Source organism: Elgaria multicarinata, chromosome 19, assembly GCF_023053635.1.
Source record: "Elgaria multicarinata webbii isolate HBS135686 ecotype San Diego chromosome 19, rElgMul1.1.pri, whole genome shotgun sequence".
Lineage (NCBI taxonomy): Eukaryota > Metazoa > Chordata > Lepidosauria > Squamata > Anguidae > Elgaria > Elgaria multicarinata.
In genome coordinates, this window is record NC_086189.1 from 4,378,261 (window position 1) to 4,400,027 (window position 21,767).

General features: G+C 50.7%; 1 protein-coding gene across 1 annotated transcript in view; it reads right to left on the minus strand.

The window, feature by feature from the left end:
* Positions 1 to 1,084: 1,084 nt before the first annotated feature.
* The window catches only part of LHX6 (LIM homeobox 6), a 34,054-nt gene continuing 13,371 nt past the window's right edge, over positions 1,085 to 21,767 (minus strand). The window contains exons 4-9 of the mRNA XM_063144521.1: positions 20,943 to 21,163; positions 7,526 to 7,626; positions 7,327 to 7,422; positions 5,766 to 5,940; positions 4,711 to 4,814; positions 1,085 to 1,841 (exon numbers count right to left, since the gene is read on the minus strand). Of these exons, the coding sequence (XP_063000591.1) occupies positions 1,821 to 1,841; positions 4,711 to 4,814; positions 5,766 to 5,940; positions 7,327 to 7,422; positions 7,526 to 7,626; positions 20,943 to 21,163 (718 nt within the window). The 3' untranslated portion in view covers positions 1,085 to 1,820. The remainder of the gene's footprint in view (positions 1,842 to 4,710; positions 4,815 to 5,765; positions 5,941 to 7,326; positions 7,423 to 7,525; positions 7,627 to 20,942; positions 21,164 to 21,767) is intronic.

Here is a 21,767-nt window from a genome sequence, read left to right on the forward strand (position 1 = left end):
AAAGCAGGAAACCTTTTTTCCTTTTCCCTGGGCATCCCCACGTAGGGAGCCATCTTTGCTGGCACTGCATTGATCCCCCTCGGCTGCATGGAACAGGAAGAGCTGGTGTAGGCAAAACACACACACCCGCCCCAAGCCTAGGCCACGGTCAAAAGCACTGGAAAAGCAGGCCTTAGCCAGGTTTGTGATACTCTGTTGACACCCCTCCCCTGCCTTTAGGGCTGTTCACACAACACGCCAACCCACCCTCAGTAGTTGAGTGTGGGTTGTTGTTGAACCGTGGGTTAGCGTGTGGACTGGACGCAGGACATTTTCCCCAGGGTGGCCATGCAGTGCAGCTCGTTAACCATCCTGAACAATTCAACAACGAACGATGGGTTCTCAAGGTGGCTTGCTGGAGAAAAATAAGCCACACGCCACCCTGCGGAAAATGCCACCTGCGGGTCGACAAACAACCCACATTCAACCACTGAATTTGGATTGGCGTGTTGTGCGAACCCAGTCCCTGAGTCAGCAGCCCCAAGAGAAAGGAGGCTAAGAAATCTCTGGCCTAATCAGCTCCAGCAGGGAGGGGCTGACGTAATTGCTCATGTCCCCTGAGAACAGCTATGGCATGGCATGGGGGCAGTGGGGTGGGTGGGGGGAGAATTGGATCTAAAGGAATAAGATGCGAGGAGGCCTTTCTCACAAGAGAGCCAGTCTGCATGCCAGGGCCTCAGGTGGCCCCCTATTTGTGGCGGGGCAAAGCTTGAGGCCTTGCAGAGGAGACCATGCTGTGTGCACCGCGGATCTGACTCTCGGCTCCATTTAGCAAGAGCTCTTCCTGAGAGCACCGAGCCCTATCTGTAAAAAGAGAGACCCTCCAATTGAAATTCCGGTTTTGCCAACCGTCTTTGCAGCGCTGTAAAAATCCCAGGCACCCGGTCACCCCAAGCCAGATCCTTAAAAAGTTGGACACCAAGGAATATTTAAGTATTTTCTTAGCTCTGTGAAGAGCTTTGGGCCTGAATGATTTGATTCTGGCTCCTAGGAGTTGGAAACATGTTTGTTTTTAAATTCCCCTCTCCTCCTACACAGTACTGCTGGACAGTTAGGTTAGAAGCGTACGTGCCGGTTTGTGAGCAAACGAGAATGGATCCTTCCAATACAGACCACGGGCATTTGGTTTCAGAACTGCAAACTCCTGCCTGTCAAAGAAGTAGACAGATGTTTCCGACAGGGAAGGTCAAAGACCCGATCATTTTAAAAAAACTGAAAGACATAGGTCCATAGTTCCGGCTGGTGACACTCCGTTGAATGGAGAAAGAATTTAGCCTCCAGGTCTCTGTTCAAAGGCTGGGCAGGTTTGTCAGTAGACTTCACTTGATTCTTACAGGGGTTTAAGATCAACGGTGACCAACACATAAGAAGGAACACTTTCGCCCAGGTGGCTCAGTTTCTTTTCCCCGTATGGTTTACTGGTAGTAATGGACACATCCACAGCTTGGCCACCAACTTTCCCTCTTCCTTCCATTCTGGGAGTGATTGCAGGTCTCGTGGCTTTCATGGGTTGGTCGGAGAGGGCACTGCCCTGCAATCTCTGCCAGCCAACGAGTCCCAAAGAGGAGGAATGGCAGAAGTACACAACCAGGCGCTCAACAGGTGGTGGTGACGGCACTACCGGAGGTTGGTTGAGAGCCAGGTGCCAGATGGGTCGACGGGACTCAGAATACCAGAGGCGGCTTCCCATCGCTCACGGTTGCCATGGGTCCAACGGCAGGTGACTTAGCAGCACGGCCGCACCGCAGGCATCCCCGGGAGATCAGGAAGAGCGTGAGCAGTCAGTACTGGAACAAGATGACCTGTCAGGAAAACCGCACAGAGGGACTCAGCGATGTAGAGGGAGAAACCCAGCAATAGACAAACGTTGGGGGAAAGGAATGGTGTTGCAAAGGGGCGGGCGGGGGGGGGGGGGCGGAGAGCCTGCCTGCCCATCCTCCCCTCCCCAGGATACAGATCAGTGCATTTTTCACCAGGATGGGGGTCTCTGCCCAGCCCAGATTCCTCGAGCTTCATCACCAGCTTCAGTCTGAGCCTTCTGGGAGGCAACTGTTCCCCTCCTCTCCCTCCTCCTGAGGAGGCAAATGAAGCGCCACACTGCAAAGGGCCAGGGGCTCTTGAGGGCGAGAGGCTGGGGGTTGTGGGAATGGCCGACCACGCCTCTCCAAAGGAAGGTATGTTTCTTCTGCTCCCTGACCATCCCTAGACAGGTAGCAGGTTAGTAGCCCAGGATGGTCAGCTGATGGGAGCTCACGGCCAGGGGAGCCTGTGAGTTCTGGATGAGGTTGGGGAAGGGGACACCTCTCCAGAGAGGGAGAAGAGCTAGAGAGAGTTGTGAGATGGTGGGAGGCAGCTGGAGAGAGAAGGAGACGGTCGCTCCCCCTGGAGATCTAATGGTTGAGCTATTGGGCGATCTAGAAATGTAATTCAGGAATCAATTGCTGCCTCGTAGGAGCGCCGGCTGTTTGCCTCCACTGATGCTCTGTTTGTGTATTTGTGAATGAGGGAAATGTTGCAAAGGTGCCGTAAGCCTCCAGCGCTCTTCCTCTCACCACAAGGAAGCTGATCCCTGGTTGCGCTGCTCAGGGCCTCCTTGCCTCTAGGGGCAGCGCGGAGCACAAAGCAATCTGCCACGTACTGGGAGAGACCTTGGGGCTGTCCCAGTACGGGCCCCCACTACTGGCTTCTCAGACTGGCGGCTGCTCTCTCAAGGTCTCCGGATCGTGCCCCGCAAAGCTGCCTCAGGTACTCTGGGGATTAAACTGGGGGTCATCTGCATGAAAGCAGGCGCCCCAGCACCGAACGATGGATCTTCCTTCTATGGAGTCAGATTCTGTGCGAGCGAGGGATTCACTCCCAAATTGGTTAGGGCAAAGCTTAAACTGGACCAGACCACAATCTAATGAACTGATGATAAATTGGGGGGTTTCCTCCTATTTTGGCCCTGTGTTTGATGTGTGCATCTCCCAAACGCCAACAGTTTCATAGAATCATAGAATCATAGAATAGCAGAGTTGGAAGGGGCCTACAAGGCCATCGAGTCCAACCCCCTGCTCAATGCAGGAATCCACCCTAAAGCATCCCTGACAGATGCTTGTCCAGCTGCCTCTTGAAGGCCTCTAGTGTGGGAGAGCCCACCACCTCCCTAGGTAGCTGATTCCACTGTCGCACTGCTCTAACAGTCAGGAAGTTTTTCCTGATGTCCAGCCGGAATCTGGCTTCCTTTAACTTGAGCCCGTTATTCCGTGTCCTGCACTCTGGGAGAATCGAGAAGAGATCCTGGCCCTCCTCTGTGTGACAACCTTTTAAGTATTTGAAGAGTGCTATCATGTCTCCCCTCAATCTTCTCTTCTCCAGGCTAAACATGCCCAGTTCTTTCAGTCTCTCTTCATAGGGCTTTGTTTCTAGACCTCTGATCATCCTCGTTGCCCTCTTCTGAACACGCTCCAGCTTGTCTGCATCCTTCTTGAATTGTGGAGCCCAGAACTGGACGCAATACTCTAGATGAGGCCTAACCAGGGCCGAATAGAGAGGAACCAGTACCTCACGTGATTTGGAAGCTATACTTCTATTAATGCAGCCCAAAATAGCATTTGCCTTTCTTGCAGCCATATCGCACTGTTGGCTCATATTCAGCTTGTGATCTACAACAATTCCAAGATCTTTCTCATTTGTAGTATTGCTGAGCCAAGTGTCCCCCATCTTGTAACTGTGCATTTGGTTTCTATTCCCTAAATGTAGAACTTGGCATTTATCCCTATTAAATTTCATTCTGTTGTTTTCAGCCCAGCACTCCAGCCTATCAAGATCACTTTGAAGTTTGTTTCTGTCTTCCAGGGTATTAGCTATCCCACCCAATTTGGTGTCATCTGCAAATTTGATCAGCGTTCCCTGCACCTCCTCGTCCAAATCATTAATAAAAATGTTGAAGAGCACTGGGCCCAGGACTGAGTCCTGCGGCACCCCACTCGTTGCCTCTCCCCAGTTTGAGAAGGTTCCATTGATAAGTACTCTTTGAGTCCGATTCTGTAGCCAACTGTGGATCCACCTAATAGTTGTTCCATCTAGCCCACTTTTAGCTAGTTTGTTAATCAGAATGTCATGTGGTACTTTGTCAAAAGCTTTGCTGAAGTCAAGATATATGACATCCACAGCATTCCCACAGTCCACAAGGGAGGTTATCCTATCAAAAAATGAGATCAAATTAGTCTGACAGGATTTGTTCCTGACAAATCCATGTTGGCTTCTAGTAATCACTGCATTGATTTCAAGGTGTTTACAGATTGACTTCTTTATAATCTGCTCCAGAATTTTCCCAGGGATGGATGATTCAACACAAGTTCACCCGTTCACCCGATGTACATAATATAGTACCACTTCTGCAAGATGGCAGAACAACCAGGAATGGTGTCCTCTGGCCCAGGAAACGTGGTATTAGGCTCCTAGCCAATCAGGGATCCAAGTACGGCCTAAGAGAGCCTGGATGAAATGGAGAGGGTTGGGAAAGGGCTGGGCCGCCTCAGGCCAGAATGGATGAGGCCTTTGCTTCTGGACCCCAAAGCACTGGGTTCAGGTCTCGTGACGGAAGTGTTGTGGAAATGGGATGAGAGGGGAGGACGTCTGAGACCGTGGAAGCAGCAGTGGTCATTGTCAAAGCGAAGGAGGCGTTACCTTTTCCCCCCTACTCGATAGGGGTCCTTCCATGTCGGCTTTGAGGTGCACAGGAGGGGCAGTGTAGGGGAGGCGGCAGTGCATTTGCCCACACTGGACCTGACCTGTGAATGAGAGGGAAGCGTCGGGCCTTACTCTTTTGTGCCAGAGACCGACACACCGTCCCCGTCCTGCCATTTAACAAGAAAGCCTCCCGCGCGTGCACTGAGCCAGAAAGGGGTCGAGGCTGGGAGAGCCACGACGGGTCAGAAAAGCACACGCTGGGGATCCTTTTGAAAAGGAAAAAAAAGCAAACCTCTAACAAGGTTTGTTGACAGAAGGTTGTCATCTGTCCACCACCACCACCACCACCCCTGTCCCGTACAGGAAGCAAAAGGCAGGGCCACAGCTGCCACAGCGCCCCTCAACCCCCTCGCCCATTTCCATTGCCTCCGCGATACGTCCCACTGCAGGCGCTGGTGACTGCTGCTCTGGTCCCCGCCGCCATCTTTCCGCACCACACTGGACATGCGCGGTACCCAAAGGAAGCACGATGTCCCCATCATCACAGTGGATAATTAAAGGCAGGGGTCAGAGGCATAACGGCAGGTGAAGCAGGATTCCAGATCCCAGAGGAGGACAACGCGTGCGCTATTGAGCCGCCACGAGGGAACGTTTTTCTCTGCCCCAACTTTCACAGAACTCACATCTCCTTTTCACAGGGTCATTTCTTTCCCCGAGAAATCCCTGGTCTCTCGCCAGCTTCCAGCACGACCGCGCTTAGCACCCTGTGTACTTTTATTTGTAAGAAAGCCCCACTGTGTTCATTGGGGCTCACTACCAGATACACGTGTTTACAGCTGCCACCTTAGCGTCTCATTCTAACATGATCTTGTTAGAATGAGGTGTATTATCACCATGAGGCCAATCGGAGAACTGAGGCTCAGCGAGCCAGACAGCAAACTGCCCAGGTGTTTGTGCAGAGGTTCGGTTCGGACCTGATCCGCACCTCAGTCTCCCAGCCACCGCGCTCCACCATCCAGGGCTACGCTTTAAGCGCGCGCGTCAACACTTACTTTCTATGTAGCTGTGCAGCGTCACCATCCTGGCCCTCTCGGGACTGCTGAAGGGGGAATAGTGGATGTCGTCAGGCAGCACCGAAGGGATGCGGGACTGGGAACCTCCCGACGGGGGCACCGCGTGTTGGGGCGTGTGCTTTTTATGTCGCGCCCTGCAGTTCTGAAACCAAACCTAGCATGGAAAATCCCCACCCCCAAAAGGACATTTTAGAGGGGAATCAGGATAATAATAATAATAATAATAATAATAATAATAATAATAATAATAATAATGGGAGGTCATCTTTTACGGATTATAGGTAAGATACTCTGGTAACCTGTTTGGCAGAGGAACAAGCTAAAAACACTCCAAATTACTAGGAATGGAGGGAGCTGCCCAATACTGAGTCAGACCCTTGGTCCATCTAGCCCAATACTGTCGACACTGACTGGCAGCAGTGACTCTCCAGGGTTTCAGGCAGGAGATTATTATTATTATTATTATTATTATTATTATTATTATTTATTTATTTATTTATTTATTTATTTATTTATATAGCACCATCAATGTACATGGTGCTGTACAGAGTTTTCCTAGCCTTACCTGGAGACGCCGCTCAGGGTTGAACCTGGGACCTTCTGCCCACAAAGGATATCTCCTCCCACTGAGCTATAGTGCTTTCCCTAAAAATAATTCTAGTCCTTATGTTTCTAAACAAAGGGCTGAATTAAACAGGAACGAAGCTGCCTTCTACTGTGTCGGACCATTGGCCCACCTAGCCCAGTGTTGTTGACATGGACTGGCAGCCGCGGTTCTCCAGGATTTTCCCAGCCCTACGTGGAGATGCTGCCATAGAGTGATCCTGGGAAGTTTTTCATGCAAAGCGAGGGCCCTACCTCTGAGCCACTGCCCCTCCCTCTATTCAGCACCCACAGTGAAGTAGGTCAACCTGGCGCCACACCGATGAACTACATCTCCCATAAGCCCTACCCAGCATGGCCAATGGTCAGAGGTTAAGAGAATGTTTCCGCTGGTCACAACAGCCTTCCACGTGCGAGTGGTTTTAGCCACCTCCTTAACGGCAGCCTAACAATCGTTTTAAATACATGTTAACGAAATGAACTGAAATATTTCCCGGTTTTGGGGCCTGATTAAGAAGGCCCTTTGTGTCTTTGCTGGACATTTAAATCAGCCCTTACTGAAACTTCACATTCTTAGCTTCCTTGCCCACCTTTTCTACTGCTTCCAACAACCCCTCATGCTCTGTATGGGTTCTTTCTCCCCCACCCTCAGCCAGACAGCCCTTTCACTTCCCTCACAGCAAGTAGACTGTTGGGCAGCATCCTGTGACTGTCACCTCCATATACAGAACGTTGATGAACATCCCACAACCCAGAACAACAACAACAACAACAACATGGGCTTGAGATTTCCACGGTGCCCTATTGGAAGTTTCCTGGGGCATCACTCTGGCTGCTCTCGGAGACTAAGGAGCTGGGCTAGACAAATATCTCAGTCTTACCAGGCCGGACAGGTTTGAGGGCACAGGGCTTGTCCTTTGGGCTGCCAGGGTCTCACCTGAATAACTCTTCTGCTCAGGCCCGTCATGTCCGCCAGCTTCTGAAGGGTCTGTGCGTCCGGGTTGTTATCCTGAGCGAACTGTGCTTGCATGACCTAAGGGGAGGACGAAAGGCAGAGTAATGGGGCACATGGCCAGCCTCTCGCATCTCACCACGGTTCCGGAGAGAGCCCTGCCTCACCCACCCGGGCTCGCTACCTGCAACTGCTCCGCCGTGAAGGACGTCCGGGCTCTCTTCGCCGGCTTCGGCTGGCTGTCTTGCTCGGACGGGACCGCCCCTTCCAACGTGATTCCATTGCCTGCAAGAGAGTGACGGGTCAGCATGGACCCAAATTCTGAAGCTGAGTCTCTTGGGGATGTGTGTTGGTCGGCAAAGCCCAAAGGGGCAAGAGGAGGGGACCCGGACATTTCATAAAGACCAGTGAGACTCCCCTGCTCCAGCCTTGACATCATTGCTCAAGATCCTGCCCCTTCCTCCACATCTGAGGTTAGGCAGCTGTGAGTGAAGAGAAGCCCTCTTTGATGGTGGCACTCTGTGTATGGAACACCATCCCATAGAAGCACAGCCAGCGCTGCTTTTGGGATTACTTTAGAGCTAGGCAAAGATAAGAGCATCAGAATTGCCCTGAGGCTGGATCAGACCAAGGCTCCATCTAGTCCAGCACTCTGTTCACCCAGGGGCCAACCAGCTGTCAGTCCACAAGCAGGACATGGTACAACAGCACCCTCCCACCCATGTTCCCTATATAACTGGTGCGTATAGGCTTACTGCCTCTGATACTGGAGGTAGCACATAACCATCAGGGCTAGCAGCCCTTGAGAGCCGTCTCCTCCAGGAATGTATCCAATCCCCTTTTTCAAGCCATCCTTAATGGTGGCCATCACTGCATCTTGTGGTAGGGAATTCCATGCGCTGTGTGAAGAAGAACTTCCTGTGATCTGTCCTGAATCTCCCACCAACCAGCTTCATGACATCATCCCAGGTTCTATTACCATGGGAGAGGCAGAAAAATGTCTCCCTCTCCACATTCTCCACACCAGGCATCATTTTGTACACCTCTCTCATGCCTTTTTCATTCTACCGTGAAGGCGAAGCTGGTTTTAACTGCGGTTTTATCCACGTTGCTCTTGCATATCCACATGCTTTCTGCTATTTATACGTTATGTTGGCTGGGAATGATGGGCATTGCAATCCAACACATCTGGTCACCAACAGGTTGGGGAAAGGCTGGGTCATGTGATTTTATATCGGTAGGTAGATTATTTTTTATTACAATAATTATTTTATGTATGTCATCTTGAGAACGTGATACCAAAGGGCAGCATAGAGATTTCCAAAACCGAGAAGAACATAAGAAGAGCGGTAGTGGAACAGACCAAAGGCCTGTCTAGTCTGGCTTTCTGTCCCCATGGTGATCGACCAAAGCCCTCACAAGCAGGACATGGTGTAACAGCACCCCCATTGAGCAGGGGGTTGGACTCAATGGCCTTAAAGGCCCCTTCCAACACTACTATTCTATGTTCCCCAGGAACTGGTACCGAAAGGCATGGTGCCTCCAGTACTGGAGGTAATATATACCCATCACGACTAGTAGCCATGGATCGCTTTAGCCTCCTCCATGAATGTGCTTAATCCCCTTCACAAATCACCCTAGTTGGTGGCCATCATGACATCTTGTGGTGGCACGTACCATAGTTTAACTCTGTGCTGTGTGAAGAATTGCCTCTTCTTTATCTGTCCTGAATCTCCTACCCGTGATCTTCATGGGATGACCCTGTTGGGTTCTAGTATTATGCATCTTCACATCATGCATAACGTTATACACCTCTAGAATGTTATACACCTGCTGCACTGCCGCCTTACTCGCTTTTTTATTAAGCCTAAAATGCCCCCAATGCTGGATCCTTTCCACATAGCAGAGTTGATCCACCCCTTGATCATTTTGGCTGCCTTTATGTTATTCAGAAAGCTTCTAAAAATGATTTGGGGCGATGGACTGAAGCTAATTGCAAACCAACGGGGTCATCCCATGAAGCTGATGGATGGGAGATGCAGGACAAATAAAAGAATCATAGAATCATAGAATAGCAGAGTTGCAAGGGGCCTACAAGGCCATTGAGTCCAACCCCACGCTCAATGCAGGAATCCACCCTAAAGCATCCCTGACAGATGCTTGTCCAACTGCCTCTTGAATGCCTCTAGTGTGGGAGAGCCCACAACCTCCCTAGGTAACTGATTCCATTGTCGTACTGCTCTAACAGTCAGGAAGTTTTTCCTAATGTCCAGCTGGAATCTGGCTTCCTTTAACTTGAGCCCGTTATTCCGTGTCCTGCACTCCGGGAGGATCGAGAAGAGATCCTGGCCCTCCTCTGTGTGACAACCTTTTAAGTATTTGAAAAGTTCTATCATGTCTCCCCTCAATCTTCTCTTCTCCAGGCTAAACATGCCCAGTTCTTTCAGTCTCTTCTCATAGGGCTTTGTTTCCAGACCCCTGATCATCCTGGTTGCCCTCCTCTGAACACGCTCCAGCTTGTCTGCATCCTTCTTGAATTGTGAGCCCAGAACTGGACGCAATACTCTAGATGAGGCCTAACCAGGGCCGAATAGAGAGGAACCAGTACCTCACATGATTTGGAAGCTATACTTCTATTAATGCAGCCCAAAATAGCATTTGCCTTTCTTGCAGCCATATCGCACTGTTGGCTCATATTCAGCTTGAGATCTACAACAATTCCAAGATCCTTCTCGTTTGTAGTATTGCTGAGCCAAGTATCCCCCATCTTGTAACTGTAAAAGGACATCTTCACACAGTACATAGTTAAACCATGGGATTCACTACCACAAGTTGTAGTGATGGCCACCAATTTCGATGGCTTTAAAAGGGGTTTGGTTAAATTCCTGGAGGAGAAGGCTATCCATGGCTATTAGTCCTGACGGTTATGTGCCACCTCCAGTATCAGAGGCAGTAAGCCTGTATACACCAGTTGCTGGGGAACATGGGCAGGAGGGTGCTGTTGCACCATGTCCTGCTTGTGGGTTTCCCATGGGCAGCTGTGTGAACAGAGTGCTGGATTAGATGGACCCTTGGTCTGAGGGCTCAGGGCTCTTCTTAAGTTCTTATGATGCTGCCTTGTCACCATTGTTGAAATGACATTCAGCTGGAATGAGGGGGGGAGGGGTCATTTTGTCCTTCAACACAGTCAGGAAAATGTCTTAGTCGCACCCTGCTGTAGTGCCAAGACAGACCAAGCCTCCCCCATCCCACTCAACATTTCACCCACGTCCTCAGAGTCCCGCGGCCAAGGCCAGTGCTACCATACAGGCCACTCAGGCGGCCACCTAGAGTGCCAAGCTAAGAGGGGCGTCGCACACCGCACAGCAGTCACACGCGTTGTTGGCTGTGAGCCAGCCCAGCCCGAGGATTCAGCTGGGCCTGGGCGGGCGAGATGGCGCCCAACGTCCGCCCAGCCGAAGCGAAGCCAGGGACGCTGGGGTGGGGGGGTGGCTCCACATTCGGACTTCCACCTGGAAGCCGCCCTCCCAGAGCCGGGAGGCCGCCGCCAGAAGAAGAAGAAGCAAAAGCACATGGCGAGCTCGGCCCTGGCCCAAGCCAGCCTCTGCCTTACTCCCGAGGAAAGAGCACCAGGTCGCCTCGCCTCTCTCCTCAAACAGGCCGCGATGTCCAGGCAGGTGGGCAAGCGGGACTCCCTCTCCCTTCCCCCAGGAAAGCTAAGGACTTGTGGACTCCTCGCAAGGGAAACTCTCCTGCTTCCCAATCCTGCGCGCGTGGATCAACGGGACTTGCATCCGAGAAAGCGTTGCACCGGGAGGCACCAGTGCGGCCCGATCCGCCTATGCCTCCTTGCTCGGAAGCCTTATTCCCCCGAGTAAATGTGTGGAGGGGATTGGGATGCCAGGCTGCATAGCGGGTTGCGTTTGCACAGAAGTGCAAACAACCTAGGGAGGTTGTGGGCTCTCCCACACTAGAGGCATTCAAGAGGCAGCTGGACAACCATCTGTCAGGGATGCTTTAGGGTGGATTCCTGCATTGAACAGGGGGTTGGACTCGATGGCCTTGTAGGCCCCTTTCAACTCCGCTATTCTATGATTCTATGATTCTATAAGTCCTGGTGAATTCCAGACGGCTCGGTCCCAAATCGAAGTGAGCCAGTCCCAGCTCTCCACTCGGTGCACACGTTCGGACTTCCGTGCAATTTGGGGGGGGTGCAAGTAGCTCGCCTTGCCTAGGGCACAAAATAGTCTGGCACTGGCCCTGCCCGCGGCTTTCACTTTAAGGATTTGCTCTTTCCTCCACATTTCTGGCCCTCGCCTTGCCCTAAAAACCTCCCCCCATCCCCAGGAACCAGAAGCCCTGCGTGTCCCAGAGACAGCACTCAATAACAACAACGAAAACCATCCACCAGTAAAAGACCTAGAGGATTAGATCATCCAGTTCCTTCCCCCTGGTTGCTCCCCCCTCCCCCGCTAGTCATTTTGGGGTGGGGTGGGGCGTTTCCTTGTATTTTTCCCATCTGCATCCACCACTACAATGACTTTAATGGGGAAAACAGAAGTGGGGGACGGATATTATTATTACTCCTGCGCACATGGATGGTCTTTTTCCACCCAGAGTCAGTCTGTTAATGAAAGACAGGTCCAACTCACACTTGAACCGCCTACTAATATCCAAGAGAAGATGGCGGGTTCCCGGGAACACAGCACTCCAGCATCGAACACGATCTCTGCTCAATTCTACAGCTCCTCCCAAGTCCCCAAACCCCATTATAGCTTTGCAGCCACAGCCCTTTTTTCCTTCCAATAGCTCACAGTCCCTGTCATATATATTTCCCCAGCCGGACTGACCTTTCACTTCCCTCACAGAAACTGTACTGTTTTCCAGCATTCAGCAACTGTGCCCTCCACGCATAGAACGTTCATGAACATTCTGCACCAATGACCAAAAAAACCCCAAAGCCCATGGCTCAGCCCACAGTGCTGTATCTATCCTGTGGCTCTTTCCACCCGCCACGAGGCCATGGCAGTTACCTCCTGTTTTGAAGGCACATGTTGCAAGTGGTTTAACAAGCGACGGCGATTCGAAGCCAGCCATAGAGGGAGACTCCAGCAACTGTGGGAACCCATCACCCGCTCAGCTCAGGCGTTCCCTCAGCTCTCTGAGATGTTCGGTTTGGAGGCAAGACTTGGGATGTGATTATCTTGGCCCAAGTTGAAGGAATTTTCCTTTTTTGTTTAGCCGTTTGACTCATTGCTATAGGATGATTAATGGCATTCAGCTTCAGCAACATCTGTTTATTTTCCCTTCTATAGAAAACCCTCTCGCGCAGGCGAAATCGCTTTGTAATTCCCGGAGGAAACATACACTCTAAATGGAATTGCCGTTTTCGCCTTTGCGTCCCCTCCCAGGAGCTCGCAGGAAAGGGCACAGCAGACCACCACGCCCAGCTGCCACCTGGCCTCTGCCCACCGCCTGCCCTCAACGGTGACATCTTGCCCTTCTGGGAATTAGCATCCTGAGCCATAGGAAGATCTGGCGGGAGTTGAGGGGGGCAGGGCCTTCCCTGTGCCGAGACGTGGCTCCAGGTTAAGGCAGGCCGTGGGATGGCTTCGCTTCGGAGGCGGAGGTGCAGCCAAGCTGCCAAGCAGCAACTCCATTCGTTGGGTCTTCAGCTGAGCCAGGCCAAGCCCCAGAAACGATTGGCTGAGGCAGCAGGACGCGCCAACCCACTGTGCACAGGCCTGCTCAAATTTGATGCAAAGTGCTCAGCCGTGCACTCAGAGCAGAGCGGAACTGTTGAACGAGAGCAGGATGCTTTCAGCTCCTACCTCTGCCTTAAGCAAGCTCCGCTCCTCATCCGTAAAATGGGGATAATATGGATCTCCACCTCTGCTATTTCTTTATTTCAAAAATGTATACCTGGACTCGCAAGGGATACCCTTTGCCAATTAAAAACTCCACAGAGAGTTTTGTGATAGAGAGCCCCTGTCATCAGTGCCAACCAAGGACATGTGAAATAATAAGTGTGTCTGAGCATGTGGGAAGTGCATTTCCCATGCTGTTATCCCATCCAGTACACACATGTTTCTCTTTCTTCAGAAATGACTCAATCCTCATTTTATGAGTAGCTGCTTATAAGCACTGTAAGGTCTAAGACAATGTTACGCAACGTAACGTGATCCAAATGCTTTTAGAGGACCCCAAAGCGGTCCTCTGACCATCTGCTTGCCAATGAATCCACTATAATCCAGGCTACTGAATTTGCCACAAGGAAAGAACCACGGATAAACCTGGAAGAATACAAGCGGAGCAAACCGCTCCAGATGGCTTGGTCAAGCTCCACCTTACAATGAAAAATAACTAAACGAAACCCCTGGGGAGCCCTGAACCACAGGTCCATCCAGTCCAGCATTCCCCTCATCACAGTGGTTAACCAGATGCCTCCAGGAAACCTATTGAAGCAGAATATGAAGGTCGGATCCCCGTCCTGCAATGGCTCCCAGTAACTGGTATGTAAAGGAATATTGCACCTGAGCATGGGAGTCATATGGATCTCCACCGCTGTTATTTATTTATTTCAAAAACGTATAGCCAGTCTTGGAACCTAGACATCGACTAGCTAAGAGCCCACCTCTGTGATACCCTTTGCCAAATATAAACTCCAGAGCTCCCATGCCTGGTATCCATTGCCAGAGCATTTCCCCAGGAGTTATCCCTTATAAAGCTTAGAGGAGAACTCCTTCCCAGTCCCCAATAGAGTGATCCATTAGACCTTGAGCAGGAGTGAAAAACCAACCAAGACGCTCCCCGCCACCTCACACAAAAAGCACATGTGGGGCGCAACTGTTATTGGCATGTAAGAAGAGGGCAGTTCACTGCAATGGAGGCTAGACGCACGAGGGGCAGCCCGTCCCTATAGGTGACCTAGGCGGTCGCCGAAGACACCGAGTGAAGTGGGGTTCTGAATTCAAGAGGGGGAAAATACAAACGAAAATGAAAATTTTCTCTCTCTCTCTGATCTCAGAAACATTGAACAGATGGACGAACCAAATAATTATGGCTCTGTTTACATGAATACACTTAAAAACATTAAGTGGAAAGGGGGCAAAATGTTTGCCAAGAAGCTCAGCTAGTTCTGCCCTTGGGGTCTGGGGGGGCTGCGTGGTTCACGTAGGGCGCCAGTGACTGGCAGCTAGTCCAGAGCGCCCCTGAGGCATGCTGAGTTTAGTCCCTAGGAGACTCAAGTGGCCCCAGATGATTCCACGAGGCAATGTGTCACCCCAAATGATTCGCTTACGATCATTTACATGTATGGATGCACATTTAGAAATTGTTTTAATAGACATACAATACATCTCAGCGGAGTCCACAAGACTGTGACCAGGGGAGCTTTGTGCCAGCCTGCTTCGCCCACTGCCCAGGTGCAGGCTGTGGACAGGCAACCCTTCTTTGTGGATGGGCTCTTTTATCTTTAAACCAGAAGTGAGCAGGACAGCCTTTCCAACAGAGAACACCGTCAAATAGAGGACCATCCTCTGTAAACAAGGACACCTGGCTATCCTATACACAACCAGAGACCACCCAAGGAATTTTGGGCAGGCCAAAACAACAGAGGTGTTGATCTAAGGCGAAAAAGTAAAATCAATAAATAAACATCCAAATAACACATACAATAAAAGCAAAGTAAGTAAAATAAATAAATAAACATCCAGATAATCCACACACCACTCCATAGCGGTGAAAATATAAGCGTAAGTGACATGGCGGACAATTTTGCTGCCCTGTAACAGCACCACAAAATCTGGGTGTGATGGATGCCTCCTCCGGCCCTCTGTGTGCGATTGCTGGAAGGACAGGAGCCCTCGCTGAGCCTGGGCCTGGCAACCCAGAGAGCAAGACCCCCCCTCCCCCCCCGCCCCCACCCCCAGCCTCGTTTCCTCTCATCTCCTAGAAGAGCTGGAGACACGTCGCCATTCGCACCGCCTCCTAGCGCTGGCCTCCCCCATTTTAAAACAATGCGCTCAAGAATGCGCTCTCTCACTTGTTAGCTCACTTGTCTTGTCTTTTCCTTTTTTGCCGGCCGCTCGCAGTCCCCTTTTACAGATGGGAGGTCCGAGGTCAAGGCAAACCTCCATTTGTTCAGGCAAGGCCACCCAGCAAGTTTCCATAGCCCAGAAAGCATCTGAACCCGGGTCCAAGTTCAAGCCGCTAACAAGCCGCTGGGCCACACTGGCCGGGGTGTCCCGCCAGCGAGCAACTCCGACGCCCAAGCCCCCTTCCTCCAGCCCGCTTGGGCATCTTGTTTTGATTTTGTTTTCATCTCCTCGCTTAAACCTTGTAAACAGAAACACTGATTATTTTCATTTTCAAATTCCCCCCTTCTTCTGCTGCTTCTCCGAAATCGTTTCCATCTGCTGCGCAAGACGGCCTGCTGAAGGCCCCCATCCACCCACCTCTCGCATTTGCTCAGAAAAAGGGAAATCAGACAACTTCCTAACACTGGGGCAAAGTTTTATCTCGCAGGGATCACACTCAAGCTAATTTGGAGGGTGAGGGAAACACCAGGGTTGGAGGAAGTCTCATGGGACCCAAGTTTGAATCCTGTTCTCTTAGAATCATAGAATAGCAGAGTTGGAAGGGGCCTCCAAGGCCATCGAGTCCAACCCCCTGCTCAATGCAGGAATCCACCCTAAAGCATCCCTCACAGATGGTTGTCCAGCTGCCTCTTGAAGGCCTCTAGGGTGGGAGAGCCCACAACCTCCCTAGGTCACTGATTCCATTGTCGTACTCGCCCTTTGTAAAAAATGGGAAGAACCAGAAAACTGACAGCCTTAGAAAGACAAACACGGGCATCCCTAAGACGCCAGCTGTACGTATTCCAAATAACTATCGTTTTAGCATATACGCAAGGAATCTGGTATCCGGCACAAAACTTCCGATAATAAAGACGTAGGAATAGACACAACACACACTCTAAATTGGAAATGGCTGCATCAGCTCAGGTTCAGCTTAGCCAGACAACGAGCCTGCTCTTGCAGTTTTTCCTCTGTGCTGTGACAGTCTCAACCTGTCCAAGGATGGCCATGACAATCTTGAGTGGTGCCCAGCATCTGGTGCAAGATGCATCATTGAAACACAGAGCCATCCAAAGATCAAGGTGAGGATTGCTCCAAACGGAGGGCCGTTTGGCGGTTTTTTACAAATAAAACCACAAATAAAATGAATCACAAATAAAACATGTCCCACGGATTAGAAAAGAAAAAATTGTCTCAAAAGGATGCCAGCATGATTAAAAGTGCAGTATCAGGAAAGGTGTAAAATAAAAGGGCCTTTCGTTAAAAAGTGGAGGTCTGGCCCAAATAAGAAGGAGTACAAATTCTGGTAAAACACACGGATTCAGATCTGCCTTTCCTTCTATCCAGGAGCAAGCACTTTTGTTTAATAAGGTGTTCTAGAGTTTCAGTTAGAACTGTGTTTTTTATTAAGTCATCTCTTGCCCTGCATGGAGAGAGAAGCATCTTCAATATCAACCCGTGATGCGACCACGTTCAGACAAGCTGGAGCATGTTCAGAGGAGGGCAACCAGGATGATCAGGGGTCTGGAAACAAAGCCCTATGAAGCGAGACTGAAAGAACTGGGCATGTTTAGCCTAGAGAAGAGAAGATTGAGGGGAGGCATGAGAGCACTCTTCAAATACTTAAAAGGTTGTCACACAGAGGAGGGCCAGGATCTCTTCTCGATCTTCCCAGAGTGCAGGACACGGAATAACGGGCTCAAGTTACAGGAAGCGAGATTCCGGCTGGACATCAGGAAAAACTTCCTGGCTGCTAGAGCAGTATGACAATGGAAGCAGTTACCTAGGGAGGTTGTGGGCTCTCCCACACTAGAGGCCTTCAAGAGGCAGCTGGACAACCATCTGTCAGGGATGCTTTAGGGTGGATTCCTGCACTGAGCAGGGGGTTGGACTTGATGGCCTTGTAGGCCCCTTCCAACTCTGCTATTCTATGATTCAATGATTCTATGATTCTATGTCCTGCTTCTGAGCTTCCAAGAGGCTTGGTCACTGCTGGACACTTGATGGTGATGGACCAGATGGACCTTGGTTCTGATTGAAAAGGGCTCTTTTTATTTGACAAACAGTAGAATAGAATGTGTTGCCCTTTCTGAACTCTAGCATAAGCAAGTGATAAGGCTCATATGGCAGCAGGAACTATGACTTTGGGAATGGATCCCATGTCTGAAATTTTGCTGAGTTTGCAACACAAAGCTGTTCAAAGGAAAAACTACTGAACAGCGTCTACTGGAGACTCACAGGTGAACTTGCATGGGTGTTACTGGCAATGGGCTCCTCTGGAAAACATCATCAAGGTGATGTCACACGGTGTGAAATTTGATCTGCCGGAGATTGGTTTGCAAGGACTTTGTGTTGCATGTGTAATTATTTGTTGTAGGCATCATCAGGGAGACAAGCTACATATAAATGCCTTTATTAGGCTGACTCAAAAGTCACAAACAAGATAACACACCTTGGAGATATCCAGGTCTCTTCATCAAGCAAGATGTTACAAAAATCAGGTTTGCAACGGAGGGGGAAAGGCTGAGTTGATGATGAAGTCCTCTGAGTCAGAGGATATGGAGGAAGAGACTTCGGAAACATTCAAACAGGGCTCTACCAAGTGATGGGACGGTTTCTCATTTCAATGTCTGTAACACCAAACCTTGCACACTTTTGCAGCTTTCAGTCAAAATTCTACTGCCGTCCACCCAACTCAGTTTGCATTTGGGAGCCAGGCGCTGGGATTTCCCCAAACTCCAGAGACTATTCCTGTATTTGGGGGGGGGGGGGGCTATCAGGTGCAGTTTACACAAATAGAGATTTGTACAAGTTGTAGACAAAAATTGCATAATTTGTGCAAACTGCACCAGTACTTCACACAATTTGTGAAAATTCCGCAAAATTCTGCAAAATTCAGCCGTAATTTGCACAGATAAAAAACACACACCCCAAAAAATCCACTAACTGGTCCGGCTCACAGCAGACCAAAGTCTGGGAGGAAGCGGGGGGAGGGGTGAACTGACACAAACTCATTGAATTCCATTATCCCATAAGTGGACGACTGCAGCATCCCTAAGTAGTTACGCAAACAAGGATTTGGGGTGGCTTTTTTTCTTAGAGCCAACATGGCTCCCTTTGCTTTTTGCATATAAATACTAGCAGTCAGAGGAGGTAAATTGCACTTTTCCCATCATAAGAACATTAACCCTGGATAGACATAAAAATCAAAGACTACCGGAGCCATTTCTGAGCTGCTTTAGGGTGGATTCCTGCATTGAGCAGGAGGTTGGACTCGATGGCCTTATAGGCCCCTTCCAACTCTGCGATTCTATGATTCTATGAGACGGCCATCGCAAAACACCCAATTCCGCCACTGCTGCCTCCGCCACCCTCTGCCAAGCAGCTCCTCTGTGGCGTCTCCCGGTTCTGTGCCAGAAATGAATATTCACAAACCTCCCAAACTGGACAAGCAGAACCATTTCCATATAACCCTGCTGCTGCCTGTCCGCCTAGGTCAGCCGGAAGGGGCCCTTTTGGGCAGCTCTCGCTTCTATCTGAGGTGCAATTGGCTCCACTGGTATCGCTAGCCCTGAACTCATGGGGCCCCAGCCCCAAATCTCTTCCCCATGACCTCAGAACTCTTCCCCATGACCCTGAGTGTCCTTTAGCGCCAATAGACATTTTGTGGTGTACAAAATTATGCCTGGAGAATGTGAGTAGGGAGGGATTTTTCTCCCTCTCTCATTATACTAGAAAGCGATGGGGTCATATCCCATGAAGCTGAATGTTGGGAGATTCTGGACAGATCAAAGGAAGTCCTTCTTCACGCAGCGCAGAGTCAAACTATGGAATTCACTACGACGAGAAGTAGTGATGGCCACCAGTTTGGATGGCTTTAAAGAGACACCTAAATTGCGTGAGAAGGCTATCCATGGCTACTAGCCCTGATGGCTCTGTGCTACCTCCAGTACCAGAGGCAGCAAGCCTGTACACACAAGTCACTGGGGAACATGGGTGTCCTGCTTTGTTGGTCACTGGTTAACAGCCGGCCGGCCCCTGTGGGAACAGAGTGCTGGACTAGACGGACCCTTGGCCTGATCCAGCCTCAGGGCTCTTCTGATGTTCTCCTCAGCTTAATTGTCGTGCAGGGAGCAATTTTCCGGGGAAATTGCAGCTGGGCAAGGCAGGGTTAATCCTGCCTCCTCATATGTTGCAATGCCCCCCCAATGCCCCCCTTCTGCATGGCAATTAAGCCTGGGGGGGGGAATCCTATTAGTGCCAATAGGAGGTGTTTCCTAAACTAAGCTGCCATGGGGGAGGCGGAGGGAGGGATTTCCATGGGGAACACGGTTAGGGAGAAAAGAGTTAACCCTTCCCTCCCTGTACACTCTTCCCCCTCCCCAATTTCCCCCCCCCCCAGCATTCCATCTGGTCCAAAGTCTTTTCCATCCCTAGCAATGCCCCTGATTGGAAACATAGAAGGCTGCCGTTGAGTGGGGGGTGGGAAGAAGACAATTGGCTCCGCTGAGACACCACCTCTACCTGGCTCATCTTCTTCTCCCTTGGCTGTTGTCTCCCAACCGCCGTTCCACCAGGGCAGGGGGCCCCAAGGTGGCGCAAACCCCTTTGTTCCCTGCCCCCTTCAACAACAACATTTTTTTTAAAAGGAAAAACATTGAGGGGAGGGGCAGGTTCTCTTTCCTGTTCCTGAACCTGCTGCCGATCAGCTGCTCAGCAGGCTGGAAGTGAAAGCAAGGCCAGCGAGGGGAGGGGAGAGAGAAAGGGCGAGGCCTCGGATTGGGGAGAAACCATGAAGGGCAGGGGGGTGGGGGTGGAAGAAGGAGGCTGGCACTAGGAAGGGAGAGAACGAAGATGGCTAGGGACACGGACGGGAGGGAAAACAGCGAGGCAAGTAGTTGGGAGAGCGAAATAGTGAGGCTGGGTGTGGAGAGAGAGGGGGCGAGGCAACAACACCCTCCATCCCCCCCCAGCCTCTAGCTGCATTATTTCTCTCTCACCGCTACCTACCGCTTGAGTAGCCAGGCCCTCCAGGGCATCCTTCGTGTCACTAGCCACATCCTCCACGGAGGCCATTTTGAGCCTTTTCTCCCATGTCCAGTGGTCGTGGGAGCCCTGCACAAGGGACTGCCTGGATTGCTTCTGACCTTTCGTCGGTCATTGGCAGCCCTCCAGATTTCTTGGCCTACAACTCCCACAACCCCTCACCATTGGCAATGCTGGCTAGGGCTGGGGTGTGTGTGCTGCTGCAGGCCCTAACATCTGGAGGGCCACAAGATACTTTCCTTGGTCTTCAGAAACCGTCTCGAGGGGGAAAGGTTAACCCTTAAAGGCAGCATTTCTGATGAATAAAAATAAATAAATATGAACCAGACTCAGGGAGAGACCAACGCTCTGGTTTTCCTATCTGAGCTGCAACGAGGCCCCACTGCGTACCAATGCTTTGTTACCAAGCCAGGAGGGAGGGGTAGCCCACCTCTACTCACGCAGAGAGCAAGCAAGCTTCCCGGAGAGACCACGTACCGTTCTCTGCCGCCCGTTTGAGATTCTCGATCATGGTGTCGTAGTGAATCCGGCAAAGGACTTTTTCCTCCACCAGGCCGAATTCCTCGCCGGTAGACAGCTGCCTCTTGCAAGAGAAGCAGGCGAAGCAGGCCAAGTGATAAGCGTTGCCACGGGCTCTCCTGACCCAGTCGCTGGCATAGATCTGTCTCCCGCACCGGGCACATTTTGTACCAAACCGACTGAAAAAGGAGAAGAAACAGAAAGAAAAATGTGGTCAGCCCATGGATGGAGGTGTCGAGCAGCCACCTTTACATACCCTTTAACCTTCAACGGCAAAATCAAGGCATCTCCTTTTATAATATTATCGTCAGACTACCTTTCTGCCTGAAATCCAGAAATGGTTGCCCCAAGAAGGTGGGTCTCTGGGACAGTGAATTAAGACTGGCGGTCCCAATGAAACTCTGGTCCAGCAAAGAGATGCAGTGCACCTGTTTCCCCTAAGTTAGATACCCCTGGAGGTGTTGGTAGGTACATCTGAACCCAGAAGGAAAAGCCACACTAGAAACCCAGAAGGAAAAGCCATGCTAAAAACTCAGAAGGAAAAGCCATGCTAGAAACCCAGAAGGAAAAGCCACGCTAGAAACCCAGAAGGAAAAGCCATGCTAGAAACCCAGGAGGAAAAGCCACGCTAGAAATCAATTTAAGCGCCACGTTGTTCCACACAGAGAGAACCCTGGGATGAACATTTTGCAGAAGGCTACAGGTTTTCTTGAGGGAGCAAGTTGGTCATGACAATTAAACCAACTCTAAGTCACAGCATAAACAATCAGTTCATGACAAAAC